The sequence below is a fragment of the Marmota flaviventris genome, chromosome 7 (genome assembly GCF_047511675.1).
Source record: "Marmota flaviventris isolate mMarFla1 chromosome 7, mMarFla1.hap1, whole genome shotgun sequence".
Lineage (NCBI taxonomy): Eukaryota > Metazoa > Chordata > Mammalia > Rodentia > Sciuridae > Marmota > Marmota flaviventris.
In genome coordinates, this window is record NC_092504.1 from 58,059,379 (window position 1) to 58,084,760 (window position 25,382).

At 35.6% G+C, this 25,382-nt stretch overlaps 1 protein-coding gene across 3 annotated transcripts in view; it reads right to left on the minus strand.

Annotated features, from left to right (window-relative positions):
• Positions 1–5,125: 5,125 nt before the first annotated feature.
• Rassf6 (Ras association domain family member 6) overlaps positions 5,126–25,382 on the minus strand; it is a 40,867-nt gene continuing 20,610 nt past the window's right edge. For 2 of the 3 annotated variants that reach the window (XM_071614339.1, XM_071614340.1), the window contains exons 3-11: positions 22,138–22,216; positions 19,613–19,755; positions 14,162–14,259; positions 11,749–11,933; positions 9,703–9,804; positions 9,334–9,385; positions 8,378–8,496; positions 8,174–8,271; positions 5,126–8,074 (exon numbers count right to left, since the gene is read on the minus strand). In XM_071614339.1, coding sequence (XP_071470440.1) covers positions 7,999–8,074; positions 8,174–8,271; positions 8,378–8,496; positions 9,334–9,385; positions 9,703–9,804; positions 11,749–11,933; positions 14,162–14,259; positions 19,613–19,755; positions 22,138–22,216 — 952 coding nt within the window. In that variant the 3' untranslated portion in view covers positions 5,126–7,998. The remainder of the gene's footprint in view (positions 8,075–8,173; positions 8,272–8,377; positions 8,497–9,333; positions 9,386–9,702; positions 9,805–11,748; positions 11,934–14,161; positions 14,260–19,612; positions 19,756–22,137; positions 22,217–25,382) is intronic. The other variant, XM_071614341.1, reaches the window with a different exon arrangement.

Sequence of the window (25,382 nt, forward strand, 5' to 3'; positions counted from 1 at the left end):
GGAAAGTTTTCTGTAATTATTTCATTCAGCAGGTTACTCATTCCCTTGGTTTGAATCTCTATACCTTCCTCTATCCCGATGACTCGTAAGTTTGGTTTTTTTATGTTATCCCGTATCTCTTGGATGTTTTTCTCGTGATTTTTTACCAGCCTTTCTGAGTTGGCTAGACTCTTTTCAAGATGATATATTTTGTCTTCATTATGTGACGTCTGGCTTCTACTTGCTCCACTCTGTTAGTGATACTCTCAATTGAGTTTTTAATTTGGTTTATAATTTCCTTCATTTCTAGAATTATTGTTTGATTTTTTTATTATCTCTATCTTCTGATAAAGATGCTTAACTTCTTCTTTTATCTGTTTATGTAATTCATTTTCAATGTGTTCTTTCACTGTTTGAATTTGCTGTCTCGTATCCTCTTTAAGGTTCCATTCCATCTGTCTAAGGTATTCCTTGAGTTCTTTATATGACCATTTTTCTGATGACTCTAGGTCCTCCTGAATATTTAGGCTGTCCTGCATTGTTTGTACTCCTTTTCTTCCTTGCTTTTTCATGCTGCTCATGTTACTTCTTGTTCTGTTTGACTGCTGAGTTACTGTTTACTCTTATAAATTTATTTGATGCTTGGGAGGAAAGATATTAGAAGGGAAGGGGAGAAGTCACTAAAGAGAATGAGAGTAAGCAGGCAGAATTCAAGGAAGGGGGAATAAGAAAATTGAAAAGAAAAGACAAAAGAAAAAAAATAGAAAATAGAAAAAGAAAAAAAGTTAAAAAAATAATAATAAAAAATGAAAATTAAAATTTAAAAAATAATAATATAAAAAATTTTAAAAAAATAGAAAAACAATTTAAAAAACAACAAAAAAACAAAACAAAACAAAAAAAAACCCCAAATTAAAAAAATAATAATAATAAATACAGTCTTAGAGTTTGATTAACTTCTCTTCCAGTAGGTGGAGCTGTGCCCACTGGGCCAAGCTTCTCCTCTCAATAGGCGGGAACCAATCACTGTGCAGCAGCTCTTCCTCCCAGACTGGGCGGGTCTCCAATCCTGAGTGCCTAGGGCCTTCTCTTGTGTCTAGTCACTTCCCCACTTTTCCTCAAGCTAGGCCCCGCTCACCTGTGATGCTCACCACAATACTGGCTACACACCAGGTCTGCAGCTCCTGGGAGCCCTGTTTTCATGAACGCCTGGGCTCACTCTCCCTGTTTGCCTCCCTCAGACCCTAAGTTTGTAGAGCTTGGGGCTGAGATCCCCCAGCGAATTTGCTTGCCCTCCGGTAGCCACGCCCCCGGTAGCTGGTGCAAGAGACCTCGGTTGTCAGCACTGGTGGGAGCGGTAGCCGGGAGTTCTGTGCCACGAGTCCCGCGCCACTCCTGATTCCCTCAGTCTGGCTATTGCGCTCATGGGAGAGCTGGGAGGGGCCCTTACAGGAGAGCTGGGAGGGGCCCTTAAGGTTTCCCCGCTGTGTGGAGAGGGAGGGCTAGGGTATTACACATCTGTCGCCGCTGGTTTCAATGAAGTTATCTCCTCCGCCGCGTTATGGTGAAGTCAGTTCTCTGCCATGGTGGTATCCCATGCAAATGGTGACAGTTCGTTCCCTTTGCCGGGTGACCAATGCAACGGGTGGGTCCTGACTGTCTCTCCCAAGCCCCGTTTCAATCCTGTGGCCACTGCCTATGAAGGCTCAGTTGGCTTTTACCTCCGTAAGTTCAGAAGGGCCGACCAGTTGTTTCAGCGGGTCATTAGTGCTGAGTCACAGCACTTTGGCTGCAAGAAGCAGGCGAATGGGAGCTTGAATTCAGCCGATCCGGGCTCGGTGTGCGTTCTGAGAGTCTCAGGCTGTTCGCCCCAGATCCAAGTCAGCTCAGCATTGCCTAGTGATCCTGAGCAAACAGCATTTAGACAGTTTATGACTCCCTATGCCTGCGCAGCTGAAGAGGTCAGAGACTTGATCTCTCCGCGCCCGTCGCCATGTTGGATCCGTCAAGAATGATATTAATTTGATCTTTAGGTGATGATTAGTCTTTACCCTGGAAATCTTGCTATAAATAACCTAAAGAACTTATAATTTGAACTGATTTTTACTTTTGCCAGATTCTTTTTTATAATGAAATAATCAGTAATATTTACTTTCCTGATAGATGCATACTTTTGATTGGAGAAATATAGAAGAAAAATTTCATTGTCATTATGGTGCTCTTTATTTGATTTTAAATATTGTTTTTCTTCACCACTGTGATTTCAATATGGTAGTACACATTAGCAAATGAAATCCAATAAACAGTTGTGGGCTTTATAATGTGTTCAGTGCACTGTGCTAGATACTGTAGGGAATAATGTAAATATGAATATAGTAAGAACAAATTTCTAATGAATTAATATAAGATATAAGCACATAAGGAATTATAATAAAAAGCAAATCTCACATTTCTGTTTTTTCAAGAGCAATGAACTCTCATTGTGGTATACAGGAATTTGAGATCATATATTGTCATTGAAAGAAGTGACCCTAGCCCAGCTCTAGAAAGTGGGAACAGTTAGTTTCAACTGAGATGTGAGGAAGGTCTTCAGGGAGGGTGAGTGATTCATCTGGCTGTTTTTAAGACAGGAATGAAGTAATGGTGGACAGTAAGGCTTAGTAGAATAGAAAGCTGCAAGGGTGGGTAAGGATTTCTGCTAGTTTAACTGTACTATTTATCACATATTTCTCAAGTGCAAAGTGCCAGCTTTTCTGTGTATTATTCACATGATTCCCACAACCGTCCAATAGAGTAGGTACAGTAGGCTCTCATTTCTGGGTTCCTCACCCATGGGTTCAATGAACTGCAGATGGAAAATATTTGAAAAACAATGGTGTCTGTACTGGATACGCACAGACTTTTTTCCTTGTCATTATTCCCTAAACAATATAACTACTATTTACATAATATTTACATTCTCTTAGGTAGCATAAGTAGTCAATCGATAATTTACATGATATGGGAGGATGTGGGTAGGTTATGTGCAAACACTATGTCATTTTATATAAGAGACTTGAGCATCCTCAGATTTTGTAATCTGAGGAAAGTCTTGACACCAATCCCCCACAGTTACTCAGGGATGACTGTACTATGTTTCCCATTATATAAGTGAGGACACATAAAAGAATTCCAGACTAAAAGAGCCTAGTTGAAAGTGAGGACCTAGATTATGGGTGCTAAGAGTATGGATTCTAGAGTCAGAGGTACAAATCCTACCTATTTCTTCTACTAAAGATCTTAGCAATCTTCTTACCTCTTCATGGATTACTTTTCTCATCTATAACATGGACTTGAAAGAATAATGTCTTCATTGGGATTAAATGTCTTCATTTGCATTAAATGAGTCAATATATGTAAAGCACTTAAAATAGTGCCTAGTGAGTGGTAAGTGTATTAAGTAGAACTATATGAAATTGCTTTTTTCTAAGTCAAATATTGATAATTTTAGGTGGCTCAATCCAATAAGTGTTAACATATTATTAAGAAGGCAAATAGATGCCATTGAAGGGTTTTGCCCTCCCTGGTTGCATCCTATTCTCCTTTCCTTTCCTATGTACTTACCTCAGCCTAATAGTCACAACTGCTAGCTTTTTCTCTTCATCAATTGCCTTGCAAATGGAGTTCTTTCTACTTCAGTTCCTGAAAGCAATCTGAATAGCCCCAAAATCCATAAGAACACTGCTTAACTGTCTTCCACAAAGCCATGAGATAATAAAATATACTCCCATATTAGGGAAAATCACTTACCAGAGTTTCTATATTTCTTTAGTTATTGGATCAGACTGTGAAAAAAGCATACTTATAAAGGACAGTTTATAAAAATATTTAATAATAAATATTCAATAATTTACTCACTTATTCATTCACTAATTCACTAATTACTCTATTCAACTTATTTTTATCGAGCACATCCTATATACAAGGCACAATATGAAGTACAACAAAGTATATAAAGATGAATGTGACAGGTTCTCTACTGTTAGTAAGGATAATAAATTATCTAGAGTTTAATTTGATCAATATATAAATGGTGAAGTATTTGAACTACATAAAACAAGAAAAATGTGTTTGTGACAAAACTTTATAGTATTATGCAAAATAACTCTTAAATAGACAGATTTTTGCCTCAGAAATTGTGTTAGTTGTTTATTTCCATATAATGAGCTATCCTAAAATTTAGCAGCATATCACAGCAAGCCTTTATTCTCTGTTTACAGGGATCAGAAATCCAATAGTGATTACACTGAGTTTTCTGGCTCTGGGTCTTGCACGAGTTGCAGTCAAACTAGTAGATGGGGTAAAGTTATCTCAAGACTCGGCAGAGGGTGGAAGATCCATTTTCAAGCTGGTCCATTTATGTAGCTATTGATGGGAGGCCTGGATTTCTTGCTAGCTTTTGACAGAGGTGTAAGGCCTCAGTGTAATGCCTCATAAGGTAAGCCTTTTCCTAAGACTACTTAGACCATGAGAGTTGTTCCCCTAGAGCAAGAGAGAGAGAGCAACAAGGAAGCCATAGTGACTTTTTATGATCTAATCTTCAAAGTCACACATGCTTCCTTTTGCTTTCCCTTATTAGAAGCCAGTCACTAATTATTTTTAAAGAGTAGATTTTAAATATACTAATCATAAAGAAATGATAAGTATGTGAAGTGTTGGATATATTAATTAACTTGATTTAATTATCCCACAATGTATACATATGACATCACATTTAACCCTATAAATATAGAATAGCTATTTTTCAATTAAAAGTAAAAAAAAAATCAGTAAGTCCAACTCATTCACAGGTGAGGAGGATTAGGCTGCATCTTTTGAGAGGAAAAGTACCAAAGATTTTATGGATGTATCACAAGTTCAAGACCAGTCTGGGCAACTAAGTGAGACCCTAACCCCAAATAAAAATGAAACAAATTGAATATTAAAAAAAAATCAGAAAGGGCTAGGGATGTATCTCAGTGGTAGAGTGCCCATGGGTTCAATCCTCAGTACCATAAACACACACACACACACACACACACAAAGAAAAAAATATTTAACACATTTATTATCGAAGCTTAATAAGTATAGCAAAACTAGAAATACATAATCACTCATAATTCTACAGTACAGACAAAATTACATTTAAATTCTTTTTTTGTGTGTACACACAAATATTAGTGTGTGTATGTAACACATATAAACACATATGTATCTTGTTGATAATAAATATTTTGCAATATGTATATATTCTTACTTAGCTATATAAAGAAAATTTAGCTCTATAATCCAAATTTGGAAAAAAAAATTAATGACCACATAACATTTTCTGAGTAAATGTGTTGTTTCTTCTTAAATCTTTTTCCTATTTTTTGGACATTTATGTTTTTCACTTCCTTTTGTCACAATAAATGACAATATTATATTTGAAGAATGTCTTTGTGTCTCTATTTCTATATAAGATCTTTCATGTAGAATTATAGAATAAGCTTACTACTAACTTGTCTTTAAAAAATCACACCTATTTGTATTTCTATCATTTGTCGGAGTGCTCATCTCATTGTGATTTATTGAGTAGTTAATATTTCTTTATCTTTGCTAATAGAATTTGTCTTCTGTTGACATGCTAGTTACTATGTTATTGTTTTTCAACTCCAAGTTCAGTTCGTTGCCTGCTGTTATGAAAATGAGCATCAGCCCTTTAAGTTTCTTTTGCAGTTTACATGATGTCATGCTTTGCCAGCAGAGGGCGATGCAGGTGAAAGGAGGCTTTCTTAATTCCTAGGAGCTGGCAGGCCAGATTCCCGGATATAGGACTTTGCTTCTCCACCACTCTGCTCAGAGTGGTTTCTCCAGCCCAAGTTGCCTGTAGGGTGCAGCTTTCTTCAGCATTTGTTGCTTCATCTGCTTCTCCAGCTTTTGATTTGGGCAATGGTGGTCTACCCTGAAGCCCAGGTACAGGCCTCTTCCTTGGCTCAAATTGCTGCTGTCACATCTGAGCACAGTGTCTGCTCGCAGACTCAAGGGGTCAGCGATCTAGTGTGCTTCTTTCCTGGCATTTGTTCCATGCAGCTTCGAAGATGCCCCAGCCTAAATCTTATACAGTATTATTCTAGATTCCTGCAAAACAGCCCCTTCAGCTCCCAGTCTTCGTGTCCACCTTTAACAAAGCTCCTAGTTCCTCTGTGTATCTCCCTCATCTAGTCACACTCCAAAGGTTAGTTCCCTGCTTGCCCAGCAAGTATGCTGCTGCTCTGGCCTGGGCAGCCTCCCTAACTTCTATCCAGGGGGCTGCAACCACACCTTTCCCAGTAAATTCTGAAATCCCCATTCAATTTCTTCCTTTTTAGGGTTGTCTCCCTCAGCCTTAGGTACCCTTTCATGTTCTCTTACCATCTTTACACATACTCTCCCATCATGACTTCATAATTCTTTTTAAGTTACTGCATATTTCTGTCTGCTGATTGAGCATATACACAGAGGCGATCGCTGTTAAAGATACAACTTTTTTTCATATACTTAGTTGCCATTTGTACTCCCTCATCTGGGATTTTTATTTTCATATCATTTCATAACATATATCTTTTTATTTTCTATGCAAGGCTTGGTACTTATGCATTTTGTAGATTTTCAATATGTTAATTTTTATCATTTATAGAAGGCACTTCATACTGCCTTAATTTTTTTAAGTAGACTGAATTTTAACTATCACATTTATCTTATTTTAGTGAGACAAAACTATTTTCCTATTAACTCATTGATGATAAAAGTAGAAGCCTCTTTTTTACTCAGTAAAAGAGTAACAGAAAAAGTCATAGTACACTTTCACTTTCAACCAGTTCAGATTTTTGTGATAATGGTAAGTAATACCTCTGTCTTAAAAATGTTTCACATTTTAATGTTAATAATTAATCTTTCAACTGGGTTTATTACATACAACCTTATTCCTTAGGATATGCAATGACCAACAATATAACAGAATGCTTATGAAAAATGCAAGTGGAAGTAGTTTGGGGAGTGGAAGAATGTTGGACCATTCTTCATTTTAACACAGATTCATAAATAAAATCATAGCTGGAACTTGTAGCATTTCTTCCTTCTGAGTGGGTTTTTTCAAGATGAGCTTAGCAGACTGTAAGTACCTCGAGTGTGACTTGTAGACCAGGGTGCTGCGACAGTACAGTTCCAGACCTCTGCCTGCCACAGCCACCACAGCTTTGCTTTATCCACTGTACTCATTCAGCCAAAAATAGATATTTGTGGCCAAGTCTGGTTTTATCTAATGCAATATATTAAGTCTTTGTGGTATATTTGCTTGGAAAAATAAAGAAAGGGAGTTCAATTTTAAGAATAGTTTTGAAAGTGCTTAGTAGAGCAGAGAAAGAAAAAAGGGCCAAGACTGAGAAAATGATAATTTGGATCTCTTAACAGACTCCATAATCTTTTCCTTCCCAAAAGATAGATAGCTGTAATATTACAGTCATCAACTCAAAGAGAGGCAGTCCTGGCTTTAATGAAAATGTCAGCTTGTTCAAGGAGATGTGGAACACTGTGACTGTCAGATCCCTGATGGTGTAGGAATATGATTCTTGTTCATTTTAAGAACTGGCTGTTTTTACTTCCAGTCATTTCTGTGTCAGTTGCTGATATTTCACTTCTCTTGAGAATTCAAGCTAAAAGAAGTTTGACCTGCATAATATCTAAAAATGCCACTTAAACTTATGTTCATTACACATTTTATGATAATAGATATTTTTGGAATACACAGTATCCAAACTTATTTCAGTTCCTGAAACTAGATTTGAACTCAATTTTAGTCTAAACATGAACCCTGGTTAACCTTAACACTTCAAAGAAAAACAAGCTGCTTCAACATTTGGTTTTCTACCAGTTCAAAGTCACAGGTAATGGTTTGAATGCTAGTGCAGACTTTACGCATTTGTCAAATAGCAATCTCTCTGTAATTTTGTTGACATGTTTTAGTAATCGAGGCCTGTATTACTAAACTGTCGTCTCTGTTTTTACTTTCCGTTTACTTTGAAGACATTTCAGTATAATGGCCTTTTCTGTGTGGAATCTGGAAATGAGAAGTAGGAGAGAGTATTAAAAACGGACGCATACTGTGCATTCAGTCTTTTAAAAGGACCAAGTGCCCAGGTGCACACACTTGACTTACTTTGCTATTGTTTTTTGAATCTCTCTTTTCTCTTCTTCATTTAATCTTTGAAGAATGGACTCCAAGAGGGAAAAATGAAAGTTAATGTATTGCGCCACCTGAGAAAGATAAAACACACAAAAAAAGAAAGCAGAACATTTATGTGAGAGGTGCTGAGTCAGGAGGGAAGATGCAGAGGCAGATTCAGGGTGGTCATATCCATACATCACTGCTAATTTCTTCTGCATCTTTATCCATGAGAAAAATTCGAGCGTTGTTTTTGGAAGGTCCTTGTAGAAGCCTTTGCAGTAGTGGGATATCTGTCTTTTTTAGCCGTCTCTGCTCTGCAAATGAAAACAAGAATCAACTACATTCAGGGATCATCCTAGAGAAAAAGAAGAAAGATGATTTTCCCATTCACTTTCTTTGTCTCATTTCGGAAGAAATAGACCTAAAGAGAACATACAACAGGAAGCTCTCACTTGAAATGGTACAGTATCCCCCCTCCCCTGGTTTGGGGCAGCTGTTCCAAGACTCCAGTGGGTGAAACTGCAGATAGTACCAAATCTTACACATGGCATGTCTTTTTCTTATACACACATACCTATGATAAAGTTTAATTTATAAATTAGGCACAATAAGAGATTGACACTAATAATAAAGTATAAAACTGTAACAAATATATTCTAATAATATCATCTGCATCACTACTCTGAGGCCATTATTAAGTAAAATAAGGGTTATTTGAACACAAGCCCTGTGGTACCTGTGGTACCTCAACAATTGATGAGTAAGAAAGAGACAATCAGGTCAGAGAGAAATGGGAGGCAGTGATGACTACCCTAATAGATACAGCAAGAAGAGAAAATGAAAAAGATAGATGTGCAGAGGTGGACAGAGATATAATTGCCTAACACTTCCTGGAGAACCCTCAGTGGACCCCCAGGGGTTCTGATCCCCATTCAGATAATCGAATGGCCACTAAGAAAACTCTTAAGTATTATAAATTCTTTGAGGATACTTCAACTTTAGATTATCTTTCTCTAAAATTGAAGGACATAAGTAATGTTTGAAAACCCTCTTCTCTTTCTCCTACCTTTCCTCTCTTTTTTTTTCCCCCACAGAATGAGGTCATTATAATACACTGGAGTCAGGTGCAAAGAATGATCAAGCTTTCTTACCTCCTGTTGAAAAAATAATGTAAAGAGCAAAATCCTGAGGACTATTCTCAATCTGTCAATGGAAAAAAAAATGAACAGACATGATTCTTTGTTTTCATGATATTTTCTAAGCCAACCAACTCCAAATTATGCATTTATATCCTCACTTTCCTTTTTTACTCTCAAACATAAAACCTCTGCCCTCTTGGAAATAATGTGATTTCTCAGGGCATCATTACTAAATGGTGTTATACAAAGAAAAGACTCCTTCAGAACTGGACATACAATTTAGATTTACATGTTCATGGGTCTTTTCAGAAGAGTGCATTTATTTGTCCACAGTTAAATTATATTCAAGATACGTATAGCTCTGCTTAGTATAAAGAGTACCTTAAATTTTTGGAGAAGTTGCTTTATTACTTCTTCAGTTGTCATGGTACTGTTTATTCTGACCTTGGTTTCTGATCCAAAGGCCGGGGTGAAAATTGATGTCTAGGAAAAAATGTCATATAAGTCCTTTAAATTATATAAAGCTAACAAAAATCATATTGTGAATCTGAAGTGGGAAGAATATATAATTCCTGAAAGTGATGACATTATTTCACAGGATATTCTAGAATTCTCAAATAACTAATTATTTAACATAGTCTTGACAATGTATCAAACTCTTCTAGACCCTTTATAAATACTTACTAAATTAATTTTTAACACAATAATAAAATAAAATAAAACCAATTTTAAATTTTATGATACAAATGATATGTGCTTAAATTAAGGAGAAAAAGTAATACATAAGTGGGGACTCAGAAGTAGGTAACTAATGGTGTGTGCACACTTTATTACATTCATCTTGGAGGAAATATAACTCTGTGTGCCAGAACAATAAATGGGGAAATGCTTAGTTTGCTTCATTTTATTTAATCCCACCAACAACCTTGTAAAACAGGAAAGTATGGAAGAAACAAAGACCAAGAGATTGGGCAACCTATTAACTTTGCTTGACAAAAATTTGAAATCATGTTATCAAGCTCCAGAGCTCAAGAACTTAACCACTATGTTAAGATGACAGTTTAGTGCTATTTTCATTCCCAGCACAAGTGATCTATTTGGAAGCCACTCATTTGTAGCAACATTTCTTCAACACAGATCAGCCCACAAGATGATGACAAATAGCATAATTCCTGAGAAGAGAAAGAAACCAGGATAATTGGTATGTAAATATCTGTGGAGAATGCTTAACGCTACTTTATAGGTAGGAGGATAGTTATTGAAACCAGAAAAAAATTGTTTAATTTGAACAAAGGATTGAGAAGAGAGGTTTCTCCCCACTGGGTTCCAAACACAGTACTGATAGCCTCCCAGCTGCAGAAAATAAGCAATAATGTAGAAAATTCTATAGTAAAAACCCTACAGAGAAATCAGTTGATATTTCTGATTGAAGGTCCAGAAGGTGCTTGATATAGTTAAGTGCTTTTAAAGTATGTGTTTAAAAAAGGCATAAATGATTACTAAAGAATATGACATAAAAATATTTGAGTATTAGAAAAGAATGATATATTTCCTACCTTCAGCAACATGAAATGTCTTATAAGTACTAATGGAAAGACATACATAAATATAGCATACATTAGTTGCAGGTAAGAACACAATTTTTTTCCAAACCATAACCACATATTCATTACAAAAATATGTGTGCAGGTACAAAACTTGAAAGAGAAAGAGAAGAAGTTGTGCTCCATTTGTGTACTATATGTCAAAATTCATTCTATTGTAAAATTGATTAATTAATTTAAAAAAGAGAATAAGTAAAATAAGAAGTTTGATTTATTAGAATAAATATGTTTTGGCTGACTTTTCCCTTTTATTTAAATGTTAATATTCAAGTGTCCTTTGAGCCAACTTCCATTGTATTCTTTGCATTATTCTGACATTATCTCTTGGTATTTTTATTTCCCTGTGCAAGCTCTATGGCTTCATGCTGGCAGAGGCATCCATTGACCCATTGGTATATTTCCAATACCAGGCTCAATTCCTGACACTTAGGTGGAGTTCAACCACCACACTGATTAATAACTTGGGTTCTGGAATCAGACAAATCTGGATTCAAATTTAGAGTTAATACTTAAAAGCAGTGTGCTCTAAGACAAATGACTTAACCTCTGTGAACCTCAATTAACTCATGTAAAGAAGAGAAAATAGTTGTACCTATTTCATAGGATAGCTCTAGAGGTTAATGAGATAATTCATCAAAAATCTATTTGAAACACTTAGTTTAGAGCTAGCACATAGGGAGTGCCCAGTGAAAGTTAGATATACTACTGCCATTGTTATTATTAGTATACTAAATTTTAAGTTGAATTGAGTGGCATTCAACTTTTGTTAGAGCAATAGACAACATTGTTTTAAATCACATTAATGGAACTGTGACTCACTCACTTCATGGTTATAGAAGTGTCCATTAATAGAGGCCCTATGGCTCTGTCTGTCTTTTCGGTCCATCATTGGAGGCTTCATTCTTTTTCTTACCAGGGCTGCTTCACTCATGGTTCTATAGAGCAATGGGGACTCTGGTTCTTCATATGCATATGGCTTCAGAGTACTGCTGTGATAAGATAAATAGTCTGGGAAGAATAAAGATCATGAGCCCATATCATTTAGCTGCCCATCTCCTTGTATCCTAGGTAGATTGGGATATGTTTTCTTTAATTTTGAGGATATTGCTATTTCCTAGCTGTTTAAAAGCATCACAATCCACTACTTGTCTACATATTTACTTTCTAAATATTGTTGGGGATTGATCAAATAGAAAATTCTCTCAGTGAATTGTGTCTCACATGAAATGATCACAACAATCACATGTTTGGGGGTGGAGCATTCTTTCAATGTTAATTTAGTGTGAATAGTAAATTTTATAGAATTTCAGAATATTAGAGATGGAAGAAACTTAATATTCTATTAATCTGATCTCATATTGGTAAGATAAAGCACAATGAGTTGAAGTGACTTTTCTGTGAACACAGTACCTTCAAGTTATGGAGTCAAGTCTGGATCTTGGTTTTACATTTACTCCTGAGAAGATGGACATTGGCCCTAAAAATTCTATAGACGCTTGAGAAGCCATTTTTAATGTATGTAAGAATCTTGAAAGATTTTGTTCCCATCTTTTATAAAAACAAAAGTATCAATATGCTTTGGACAGATGTCAGCTAGTAACATATCAGATAATTCATTCTAGGAATACGATTTGGTCGTTCCCCTTAATTGACCACTATCCTATTGTTTCTTGTCATTGGGCCATGTGAATTCAACAATGACCCACACTCTAGTCAAAATTTGGTTATTCTGTTATTCCAATTCATATACCAGATTTTAGAATATAAAATTATAGTAAAGCTTCAGACTGACCTAGTTACTATTGGGTGTACTGTAACCGTTAAATGAAATTGGACTGAGCAGCAATGTATTCCTAGCCTAAAGATGCAGAAGATTCAAAACTGCCTTCAGTACTTTTTCCAATTTTCTCAACTGGTTTTTCTGTAAGAACTGGGCCATCTGGTACCATCTGTGTTCTATTTTACTTTGGAATCTTAAATAATTTTCTATTGTGACTACAGTACCATCAAATAGGTATGAGTTATTTAATCTTGCTCTGGAACGAGTGCATAAATACAAATAGATTTTTGTGGTAGCTTTGGTGCCTGATATTAAGATTCCTTTGGATTTAATGATGATTTTCAAAGAGATAGCAAAGAGATAGTTGGATGGGCCTATAGATAATAAGATCCTATAAGACAAAGATAAGGGAAACTTGGAAAAAATATCACGTTTTGTTACAGTATCTGAGAACTTATGGAGAGAGTGGAGGAAACAGAATTAAGAAGGGTTTAAAAACAAAACTAAAAAACAAACACTGGAAGTTGTTGATAAGCTTATGAATTCAATACCAGCTGCATGCCCCTTGATCGGTCTGAACCTGGGCTGGAAATATCAAAGCCCCAGTTTAGGTGTCTGAACCCTGCTGCCCTGGCCCCCAGCTTCAGTCATCAAATCCTTTTTGGATCTCTATATATGAGAAGTACATAAAAAACATCCATTTAAAATATAAAATATCATGACTGATATTTGGCAGAGTCTCACTAAATTACAACTGTAATAATCATTATTATTACTACCACTGTCACGTAATCATCATTATTATTGCAACTACTAACATCACATGTTATAGGAACTGGAATTTTCCATTGGATCCTCAAGTCTGATAGAAGACCATTTGATATTTAAGTAGATTTATCTTTTAAAAATTAAAATAACTACCAAATATAAAAGTGACTATAGCATATTTGCCTCTTTCTAAGCAGCAATACTACTTAAATATCTATTAACTAAAATGTTCAACGTCTAAAAACAATGTGATATTAGCTCTGAGGGACTTGGTCTAACATGAAGCTAATGAGAATAATAAATGGCTCTAATCCTCAGGGAAAATAGTGAACACTTAACAATACAAACTTTGTTCAAACCATTAGCTCTAGGTAATCTAATAAAGCTAAGGGACTTGATGTAATTTTTTAAAAGGTCAGCATATTTTTATATAGCAAAATAAGGTTCTTGAACATCATATTGTAGAAACTTAAATTACTATGCTTCTAGGATATTTTAAAGAAATACTTATCTGTATATATTTCTTATAATTCATATATATTTCATATATATGTGTGTGTATACGTGTGTGTGTGTGTGTGTATGGCAAGAGTTTACTGAGTAGTGGTCTGTAGAAAGAAACATTTAGGAGTCAGGTTTTACACTGATTAAAAATAAAGTCTCCCCATTAGCAAGTTTTGATACTGACCTTCCTGGGAATTGCTTGCTTCAGACAATGGAATCTGGGTCCTCTCCAGCTCACTGATATGATAAAGATCATCAAATTCCCCCCAGCGTGTCATTCTCCTAAAAAGTAATAAATCTTGTAAATGTCATCAATTTCATTTGTATTGAAACTCAAGATAATTTTCAGATTTATAATATTAATATAATACTTGTAGGTTTTTGTAGGTAGACATATTATTCAAAATTATAAAAATTTTATGATGCTATTAACATTATATTCATATCAAAGTCATCAGTATGTGTTTTAAGTACTTCCTGAACTTTTTTTGGAGCCACATCTTGATATCTTTAATGTAATAATTCAGTTATACACTGAAACACAAGGTTATATAGAATCTATGAAGCATATATGCAAATGTAATTGACCGAAACCAATATGATTCATTTTTACAAGCATACCTCACTATATTCTTAGGGGAGTTTAGATACTAAAGCGTTCATTCCACCAATATGTATTGAGTATACCCATTGTATTAAAATGATTATTATGTAAAGTAACTCTGAAATAATAAGATATAGTGCCTAATAATAAGATATAGTACCCTGACCACATGAAAAACACAAAGGAGGAAAATGTATGAGAAACTCTGTCTATAGAAAATTATGATTTATTTTGGAATATAGAAATTTTCTATGTATTCTGGTGCCCTGAGTAAATGAAACCTGCTTATTTTTGCAGCAGGCTAACACTTATTTTATTTATCTGATCTTAAACAAGTTACTTATCATTTCTTGGCCTTAGTGTTATCTGTAAAATGGAGATGGTGATGGTATGAGATAGGATGGGGTGCCTTTACTGATTAAATGAATTAATTCATATAAAGTTCTTGAAATGGTGCCCTGAATAATACTTAATGTGAGTATGATACATACTTAGTATATATCTAAAACTTATCAGAATTGTCTTCATCTTCATCACCATCATCTGAATCCATTTCCATGGGTTAAGCACAACTGGGATCCACATATTCCTGGATCTCTTGGGGAAATGAACACCGTTATTTATGGAAACAGTCTTAGTCCCAATAAAGACATCTTCCATAATATCTGTGTATTGTGAACAAAAACATATTCACCCTAGGGAGTATGTGACATTAACACTACCAAAATGTCATTGATAGAGTATGTGGAGGGAAATCTATTAATACGAATGGTAGAGAATGTGAAAAAAAATCATTCTTGTTTTTCCTTGACTTCTGAATTATTCAGAACTCTTTTCCAGCTATTTTATTAATTCATCTCACAATAGGCATAAGAAATAGATAACACAATCCTGATATATTTGTTAATGAATTTTCCAGCAAGATCTCTTGTCCAGAATATAGTTAGTTGGTTAAAATAAATGATATAAAGGGCAAATACTACATGTAATAACTTAACTCAAAGGAGGACTACTCAGGTCCTAATGTGGAATCTAATTATTCTCACATTATATAAAAATTATCCACTTCCAATCTAATCTATAGCAGATTAATAATCAAAAAAGGGCAGGTTTAGTTATCAGAGAAAGAGGGTAATCAGTAGAAAAGATGGAATTCCACGGAAAAGCAGAAACTAAATGGGCAAGCAACTTGATGGTATTTCATATGGGGGATGTAAGAATTCCCAGGATGCCAGACCAGTGATGTGCAACACAAATTATTGGTGACTCTGGTAAAGTTGTCAGCTGTCCTCTTCTTCAGTTTAAAGGTGCCACACAGACACAGGAGTTCGAACATGGCTCAATATATTTAGTGTTTGGTTTATTTTCCTCCTTACCATCTACAGCTGAAAAAAAAAAGACTTTTAAGCTGTGTATTGTGTAATTTGAGTGCCATTCTGTACAACTGTACACATGACTAAGCTTGAGGGCAGTTACCCAGTGTTTTCAAGAGAGAACTGGTTGGAAGTTTAATATCAAATAGTTTAACTTGCCCAAACACAGGACTGTTTGAATTGCTCTAACCAAACTTCAGGATGTGTACCATTTGCAAATTTAAACTCTAAGGAGGTTTCCTAATGAGTTGCAAAATAAAATGGAAGTAGAAATTTGATAGACAAATAGAAGCACTTCCCTAACCATATGGTAAAAAAATAAAAACAGTACTGGTGCTATTCAAATATGCACCTGTCCTGTTTCTACTCTTTATCTCATTCTGCCATGACTTGTTCAAAACATGACAATACTGATTTTGAAAAAAATATTAAAAATAGCAATGAAAAATAGTGCAATCAAAAATAACCTCAATGAAGCTGTTCTTTCCTTTCCTTTTCTTTTCCTCTTCTTCTTTTTTATTTTTACTTTTTGAATGGAAAAGTTTCAAAGAGAACACTTGGCCCAAATATGAGAGATCAAAGTGCTGCTCACAGATTCATTTCTATAATGGATCACAAGTGGTCAGAACTCAAACAGATTTATTTTTTGTTGCTACAACTCCTATGTAATTGCTACTTCCTCAGTGTGACTCATTTTTAACATAATTAAAACAAACTAGCATGATAGGACTGACGATTCTCTCAAACAGTGAACTGAAAGACATGCAATTGCAGCCCTTCCTGCAGCTGGGTACACAACAGCCATGACCTTTCCTGCTCGTTCACCCACTGGAGATACCAAGTCCATGTTCTTGCAAGAGTAGAGGTGTTAAGTTCTGCCTGCAGGTGCCCTGAATGGAAAAAGGCCCTTTGGAAAAACCTTGGGTGAGGGGCTAGTCAATTTCTTTACACAATCAAATAGAGGCTTAGAATTTAAATGAGTCAACCAGAGTGGTAACCAGAATTAGGACATTTAAGATTGGATTAAAACAAAGAATGATACCTAAGTTTGGCTATGCACCCCATGAGAGAACCAGAGACCACTGAAAAGCCATTCCAAGTTATGCTTTGTCTTCCAATATGAATGTTCAGCTAATTTTCACCAAGTATTCTTGACTTATTAATCACAACCAAATCTAATTTTGCTCTTATGTGTGTGAGAATCTAAGTGTTTGTGGAAGGAGTGCCACTATTTCCTGCTAGTTCTTGTCCACCAGAAATATCTGATATTCTGCAAAAGCATACTTCAGATATTCTAGTAAGTCTTGTTACTATGGTAAAGGCAATCTGATGTAGTTTTCTAAGTAATTCCTTTTCAACTTTAAACAATAGGAGATCAATGTTCTGGTAAACAATGAAAAATTCAAATAGGTTCCATAAAAGGTAAAGCATAAGGGTATCATCTTATAATCTGCCTCAGTATATAGAATAACATTAATATTACCTTGACTACTTGGGATCTTGAAAGTTATCCAAAAATTTAGGAGTATTAGGAACAAGTATTTTGATTTTCAGAAATTAAAAAAATATTTTGGGATAGCCACTCAAAATAATGATGGTTTACTGTGATATTGCAAGTACTTTCCTTCCATCTCCTTGACATCTTCCTTTAATTTAATGCACCACACTTATTAAGTTTTCATGAATCAAAAAATGAAAATGCATCAAAAGGAGCTAGCTGCTCAGAGAAATTTGCCATGCGTTTTTAGATAATATGAAATGCAATGGCTAATTTTGTGAATTTGTATCTTATAAAGTTGAGTAATTTGATGCTCCTAGACATTTAAATCATCAGTACTATTGTTAACAACAGCCAAGCCAGGGAACTTGCCTAGATCCCAGCTGGCTGGATTTGGTCCCCTGCCTGCATAAAAAATAATCAAACGATAAAAAAAAGTAAAAATGAATGAGACCCAGTTTGACCAAACATGGAGAGAAGCAGCTAGTTTATTGCTCCGTCAGTCCTACAGAAGTAGTTACGATTTTAGAAACAAAACTCAGGAAATGTACATATATAGATCTAGCTAGGCTGTGCTAGTCAGAAATATGTCACGGTTTAAGTTTCTTTGGTGCCTGCCAGGGCCAGGGGTAAACCTTCTCAATTTCTATTCTTAGCATGAAGAAGTTCAGGAGCAAAAAGTGATTTGAAACTTTTAATTTCAAAGAGGCTCTGTTACGCTATCAGTCATCTAGTACCTGAAGGAGATGAATGTAGGACTTCGTGAGGCTGCCTGACTGTTGCTTGTCTTTTGCTTTTTCATAAGTAGTAGACCCTATGCCTACCCAGAGTCCTTAGCTTAGATGGAAGGAAGACTAGTAAGAAGTGGCAGACAGAGAGACAGTGCTGTCACATAAAGAAGAAGTAATTTAATCAGTTTCTGGGTACCTCACTGGGGGACTGGAACACAAAGATGATTCCAGGTCAGTTGGGTACCATTTAGCAGCTCACACTGCAGAGAGGGAGATAGGTGTGTACAAATACAATGGGATGCATGCTCTAGAGGTGATATAGAGAAGTGGCCAGCTATACTGAGCATAGACTGAAAGATCAAGAAGGCTTTTTTTACCTGACCTGAGAATTAAAGGATTAGATAGAAGAAAGTCAGGAAAATGGGTGTTGAGAAGCAGGTAGACTTCCAGGCAGAGTAAGATAGGCAAGGAAGAAACTTCAGAATATGTTTAGGGAATTACAAAACATTCAGCATTGCTGGAGCATAATATTTGAGAAAAGGTAAAAATCATGGTGAGGCTTAAATATTTTCTCCAAAGGAAAAGCAGACTTCCTTCAAGATAATACCTGGTTTTCCTTAGTTGTGGCCAAAGATCAGATGGGGCAAATTGTCTTGGCAGCTCTTTCTATACCCTCTCCTCTGATAGAACTCCAACTCATCCATTAGTGGATGGGAGGATGAAAGATGAGAAGAAATGGCTTAGGATCTCATGGCATATGCAAAAGGGCGATGAGGCTAAGGATCAAAAGGAGAGAAGGGAAGGAAGGAAGGAAGGAAGGAAGGAAGGAAGGAAAAGAAGAAAAGAAAGGAACTTTCGTAAGTTTGATTCTTGCTGGGAATATTTATAAAATTTCCTAAAATTTGTAAGGGGTAATAAAAAAAATCAGCCCAACTTTGATATTCAAGGTACAGTTACATAAATCCATACAGAGAACTGTGTTTTGTGTACTTATTTAACTTCAAATGCACTTTGTTGTGCTCTGTTAAACAGGATCAGGACAATTAGGTGGAACATAATTAAGTCATCCTTCTGGAAAGCAAGAAAAGACTTGTTCCAAGGAGAGGATATATGTAAATGTTATGCCTCTTCCCCCTTTTTCAGAGACCAGGCCATGAATAACTGGATTCTGCCTTTCTTCTTTGTCTCTTGCAATGAAGCCTGTGGTCTTCCAGGTGGGAGAAAAAGTCTGGAGTCCATAGAAGTAAAATAAAGTCTGGTTTTGTGGCATAGTCATTGGGAAATCTTGTACAAATTCCCAAATTCCAAAGAGCCCTGAACACTTAATTCATGGAGTTACTGGGGTATTGTATGAGGCTGTGTAAAAGCACATGCAATAAAATTGTTATGAAGATCATCTAAGGAATTAAAAGCATGAAAGATTGCTCACCCTTTGTTAGAAAAGACATCTGGTGACTTTGACATAGTGAAAGAAGAGATTGGCTTGTCATCTTGTATTTTCAGCTGTATAGGTCGTTTCACTCCCCAGAAAATGTCCAGCATTCCTTCAACAATTAGTTTCCCATCTTCAGTCTAGAAAGAAACCAATAGTCTCTATAGTTGTTTCTGTATTACTTATAGAAGGTAAATGTTTTCACCAAAGTTGTAGAAATTAAGTTCATAAGAAATGTTAAGAGGTTAAAAAAATCCTCAAAGGAATTATATGACTTCTCAGTTTATCTGCAAAATAATTCTATCTTTGACACATTTTTTCAATTTTTGAAAACAGCTGTACCCAGCAAAGTGAGCAAGTTATAATGCTAACAGCATGTCCACCAGAGGGTAGAACACGTGAGAATGCTTTCTGAACTCTATACTTCTTCAATTAAGTGGAATTCTAATGCTCTAATACTGTTTAAAATTGAAGCCTTTTAAAAACTGTATTGAACTAGAACCTAGAATAAAGTCATTGAGGGACTCAGCAACTGTTTATTCATTTCTAAATGAGGCTGAATTTAACTCACAAAATGATGTAGAACATGTGAAATAATACTTGTGAAATACACCATAAGATGCAGAACATAGATATATTTGTAAAAAAATAAATATGATTTGAAAATTCATTTTGAATTAGAAATAGTACAACAAAAGAAGAAAACATCATGCAAACAAATTAGCATATATTAAGAACAATTAGCATATATTAAGAACAAAGAATATTCCTATAAAACTTACTTTCTAGTCTATTTCTTTATAAAGAGTTTAGTTATTTTTTTTAGTATGGTATTAATTTGGGGAAGGTAATTGAAATATCTAATTGTACTAAATCATTTAAGTTCAGTAGTAAAAGCTAGAGTGTTGTTATAGTTTAGATGTGGTATCCCCCAAAAACTCGTGTGTAAGAGAATGCAAGAAGGTTCAGAGAAGAGATGATTGGGTTGTGAGAACCTTAACTGAATCAGTGATTTAATCCCCTGGTAGCGATTAACTGAGTGGTAACTGAAGGCTGGTAGGAATGGTTGGAGAAGTTGAGACACTAGAGGCGTGGCTTTGGGGCATATATTTTGTATCTGGTGAGTAGAGTCTCTCTCTCTGCTTCCTGATCACCACGTGAGCTGCTTCCCTCTGCCACACTTTTCTGCCATGATGTCCTGCCTTACCTTGAGCCCGAATGAATGGAGCCAGCCTTTTATGGACTAAGACCTCTAAAACCATGAGCCCTCAAATAAAACTTTTCTCCTCTACAATTGTACTATTGGGTCCTTAATCACAGTAATGAAAAAGTTGACTAAAACAAGTGTTTTTAAATTTCCTTCTTTACAACTTGTAAATTTAAGTCACATCATAGTGGTTGAAATTCTATGCTGCACCCTCAAATCTGGAGGTTTAAATCAGGAGTAGAAAATTCTAATGTTCCCTGAAGCCAGAACTGTAAAGAAGTGAAGAGAGTCAAATTAGAATATGAGACTGAGTGCAGACAGCTAAGGAGACTAAAGCATTCAGATTTTTAAAAAAGATTTAAAAAAAGAAAACTTAAGATTACTTTGTATAGTAGCATGCCAGTTGCACCCCTAAAAATGCATTCTAGTTTCATGACTTTCCCATACTGTTCAAAATTTTTAAATTTGTTGTTATGATATGGTGTATATTGATCAGAATCTAACTATCCATTTGAACAACCAAATCAAGTTTGAGTTTATAGGTGATTTATTTGAATACTCCCCAGTGGTAGACTTCAGATACCTTCAATTTTTCTCCATTAAAAATGATGTCACAACAAACATCCTTTTATATATATCCTGGTACATTTGTAAGAAAGTATTATGATAAATTTCTAATGAAATTGCTGCTCAAAACATATTCACACTCCAGTTTTTAAACATAAAGAAAATATATCATTAGAATTATTTTTAGCTGGGTATGACAGTGCACATTTATGACCCCAGCAACTCAGGAGGCAGAAGCAGGAGGATCACAAGTTTCAGGCCAGCCTCAGCTACTTAGTAATACCCTGCCTCAAAATACAAAGGGGTAGGGCTGGGGATATAACTAAGTTGGTAGGTGCTTAACTCATATGCATGAGGCCCTGGGTTCAATCATCAGCACCACACACACACAAAAAAAAAAAAAAAAGGAAAAGAACAAATAAATAAATGGGATTGAGACATATGTAGCTCAGTAGTAGAAAGCCCCTTGGTTCAATACCCAGAACCAAAATAAATATATAAGAAAAAAATTACTTTTAAATGCTTTCCTATTCCCAAAATGTTTGGAAGATCACACATGTCCAGGCCTGGTATTCTGTGATATAGTCTAAAAATAGAAACTAAAATCAGGTTAAAGATTCACTTGTTTCTCCCAGACCACTTGTGCTACTAGGTTATAGACTCTAACCCATCCTTACTCCTCTGAACATTTACAGAGTATTTTTCTTTCTGTTAATCAAACTTGGATGCATTTCTTTGATGGTCTTACCTGTCCATATAAAATATGCAAATTTTCCTGGTTCCCATAAAAAATGTTATAGGTCTTCAATAAAGAATGAAGCTGTTCCCTAAAAAAATAAAAATAAATAAATATTACATTTTGTTGCTATTGGTGTTAGGCTTTGTAACAGCAAAAAGACAATAATAGTATTTATTATCTCTAGGTTTCTAGAAAAAAAAATGTTTCAATGGAATCTTTCATTATTCTGTCACTTTAACTTAATGTAAGTCTTGGAAAGTTAAAGCACTGTTAGAACATTAGCAGACATTGAAGATGCTAATGCATAAAGAAAACCAGACAAGGGAAATGACTGAGGAAGGTGAGGTAAGTAGAGCATGCTGTAGAAGGAGGTACCCATGAAACAAATTTGGTTTCGCATTTTTGATTTGTTTGGGATATTTAACGAAGCTAAACTTAGCACCTATATTCCTAACACATTGTCCTTCCCACTGGTGCTACAGCAAGGGTTAGGGAATTGTCACTGCTGCTGAGTTGTCTCACCCTTAGTGTCAAGTGGGCTGTGGCAGGTTCCAGCCACACTCCTATCCTCCTGTGTCCTCACATTTTAAATGTTTATTGTCTCTCACCTGGGTTACTGCAATGGCCTCCTAAGCCTATCTGTTTTGTATTCTTAACAGCTTAAATTATTTTAATGCAAACTTGACCATCTTTCTCCTTTGCTCACAATTTTCCAGTGGCTTCCCATTACTCATAATAAAATCTAACATACTTAAATTGAATTAAAAGGCTGGATGGGATCTGCTCTCTATTACTTCTTCCCTCTCACTTCCCACTGCTCTTTCCTTCACTTACTATATGCAGTCTTAGGGCCCCTGGATGTTCTTGAGCACACTCCAATCTCAGGTTTTGAACTTGCAGATCCCTTTGCCCAGAATGATGCCCTTCCCCACTATCACATCACTCATTCATTAGTTAACTATTTAATCAAAAGTAACCTTCTCAAGAGTCTTTCTTGACTACCAAATCTAAAAAGTTTGCCTTCTCCCATCATTTCAGATCCTGTTTGCCTCCTTTACCTCTTTTGCCTCTGCCCGGAGTCATCATCTAACCTTCTATAAATTTTACTTAGTTATCTTATGTTCTGCCTTCTCCACTAGAGCATAGCTCTATGAGGGTAGAGGGTTTGTCTGCTTTATTTTTTTCACTTGGCACATAATAGGAACTCAACAAATTCTGATTAAATAAAATTATCAACAAATTCTCTTCCTAAAAGACAGCGACAAAGGGAGAAAAAGCTTTTGTTATAGAAGCATCTTTTATAGGAAAAAATCCCATGACATTAAAATTCCAAGTACTTCAACTGTCAAAAATCCCTTTGATCCCCAAATATCTGTCTCCTTCTCCTAAGCCCATTGGCTCCATGAGGGCAAGCAGTTTGGTCTCTTTTGTTCACTGCTATGTTCTCCATGCTTTGAACAGAAGCTTGATCATAGTGTGCTCTTATGCAATCAATAGTAACTGAATATTAAATGACAAAATTCATATACATTGATTTTTCATGTTAGAAATCATATGAGCATACATTCTGTACTGGATTTTCCCTGCTTGGAATTTTCAGTGTGCACATTTCCAAGGATCGATACCCTCCATACAATTACCACATGAAAAGATTCTCCAGAAGTCCTCCATGCTGCTGTTTCATTTCCCAACAGGGTTACTCTAAATTTTTAATGTTAATGAATATTTCTATTCTAAATATCATTGGGTGCACTGGTTTTTCTTCCCTCAGGGTCATTACTGTGGGATATTTGCTAAAAAAATTCACTACTTCTAAAGAGCCTCTGAGCACTTTTATGGCTCTCATTATTTAGTGCTAGAGCATCACACAGAAACTTCAGTTTCACTTGGGATGTAACTCCTGATATGCTGAGCTGTGAGGGTTGTTATGAAAGCAAATGAACTTTTACATAATCTTATTCCCTCAGCTTCGGCTTCTGAAAAAATTTCATAACACAGTATAGCACAAGTCTCCTTCAAAGTATTTTCCCCAGGATTTTGTACAGTTGGAAAATGTTTCTGTTCCTAAACAGAATCTGACTAAAAGTTTTTCCACTGAAATGAGTCTCCAAATGACCCAGGGAGTTAGCAAACTGTGGTCTTGGGCTGCCTGGTTTTGTAAATAAAGTTTTATTTGAAGCTAGCCACACTAATTTGTTTGCTTATTGTCTATATGGATGCTTTCCTGCTATAATTGCAGAGTTGAGTGGTTGAGATAACCACTGTGTGGTCCACAAAACCTAAAATATTTATAATCTTGCCCAGTGCAGGAAAAGCCTGCCAATCAATGTTCCACTGTATAACACAGGGTAACTGGACACCACAGAAGTCTTCCATATTTTCCTACCACAAGTAGGATCTTTTTTATTGAGTATACATAGCACTTGGAAAGATTTTGGATTATAAGAGATGATTAGAATTCAGTAAACTCAAGTATTAAAATAAAATTAGGTACATTAATGGTGTAAGAGTGAGGGATTAGAAAATTCAGAAGTCATGTAAACATCAATAGCAATGGTAGATACATTACAAAAATGTCTTGTAATTTTATGTGTGTTATCAGACTTGAAGATGATTGTTTTATATACCTGATGGAATAGCAGGTCGAATATAACACTGGGAATCAAATGTTCCCATAACTTTCTAATTTGACTTGCTGGCAATTGGAGGTATGAAGAGCTGAAGAGTTACTGTCAAATTGATCACCTGTGTCTGCTGACTAATTTTAATTATGCCTGATAACAGAAGGCCCATTCATTCTGGTCATTCATTCACATGGGGTCACTGTGTAAGCACACTTGAGGAGCCTCATTCATACGTAGAAAGAGGGTAAGAGTTGATACTACCTACTGTGAATCTTGATGGGTAATAACAAGAAGAGTGTCAAAAGCTCATTAGGCAAGGGAAACAACATGCACAACATATCATTATTTCTATAGTTTGTGAAGAAAACTCAGAGAGTTGAGAATCTAAGAGTATGACATGTGAAGTGGGGAATAGTGAGCAATGAGCACCAAGAAGCATCCTGAGAAACTTAAACTTCATTCTATAGGACATGGGCAGCTAGGGAAGGTTTTAGGCAATATAAAAATAGGATGATGGTAAACCCATTTGGTAGTGTGTGGAAGCTGGATTTCAACATAAAACAAGATGGTGGCAGTAGAGTGAGTGAGAATATTTCAACATTTGGACAGAGGTGTAGGAGTAAGGCTGAT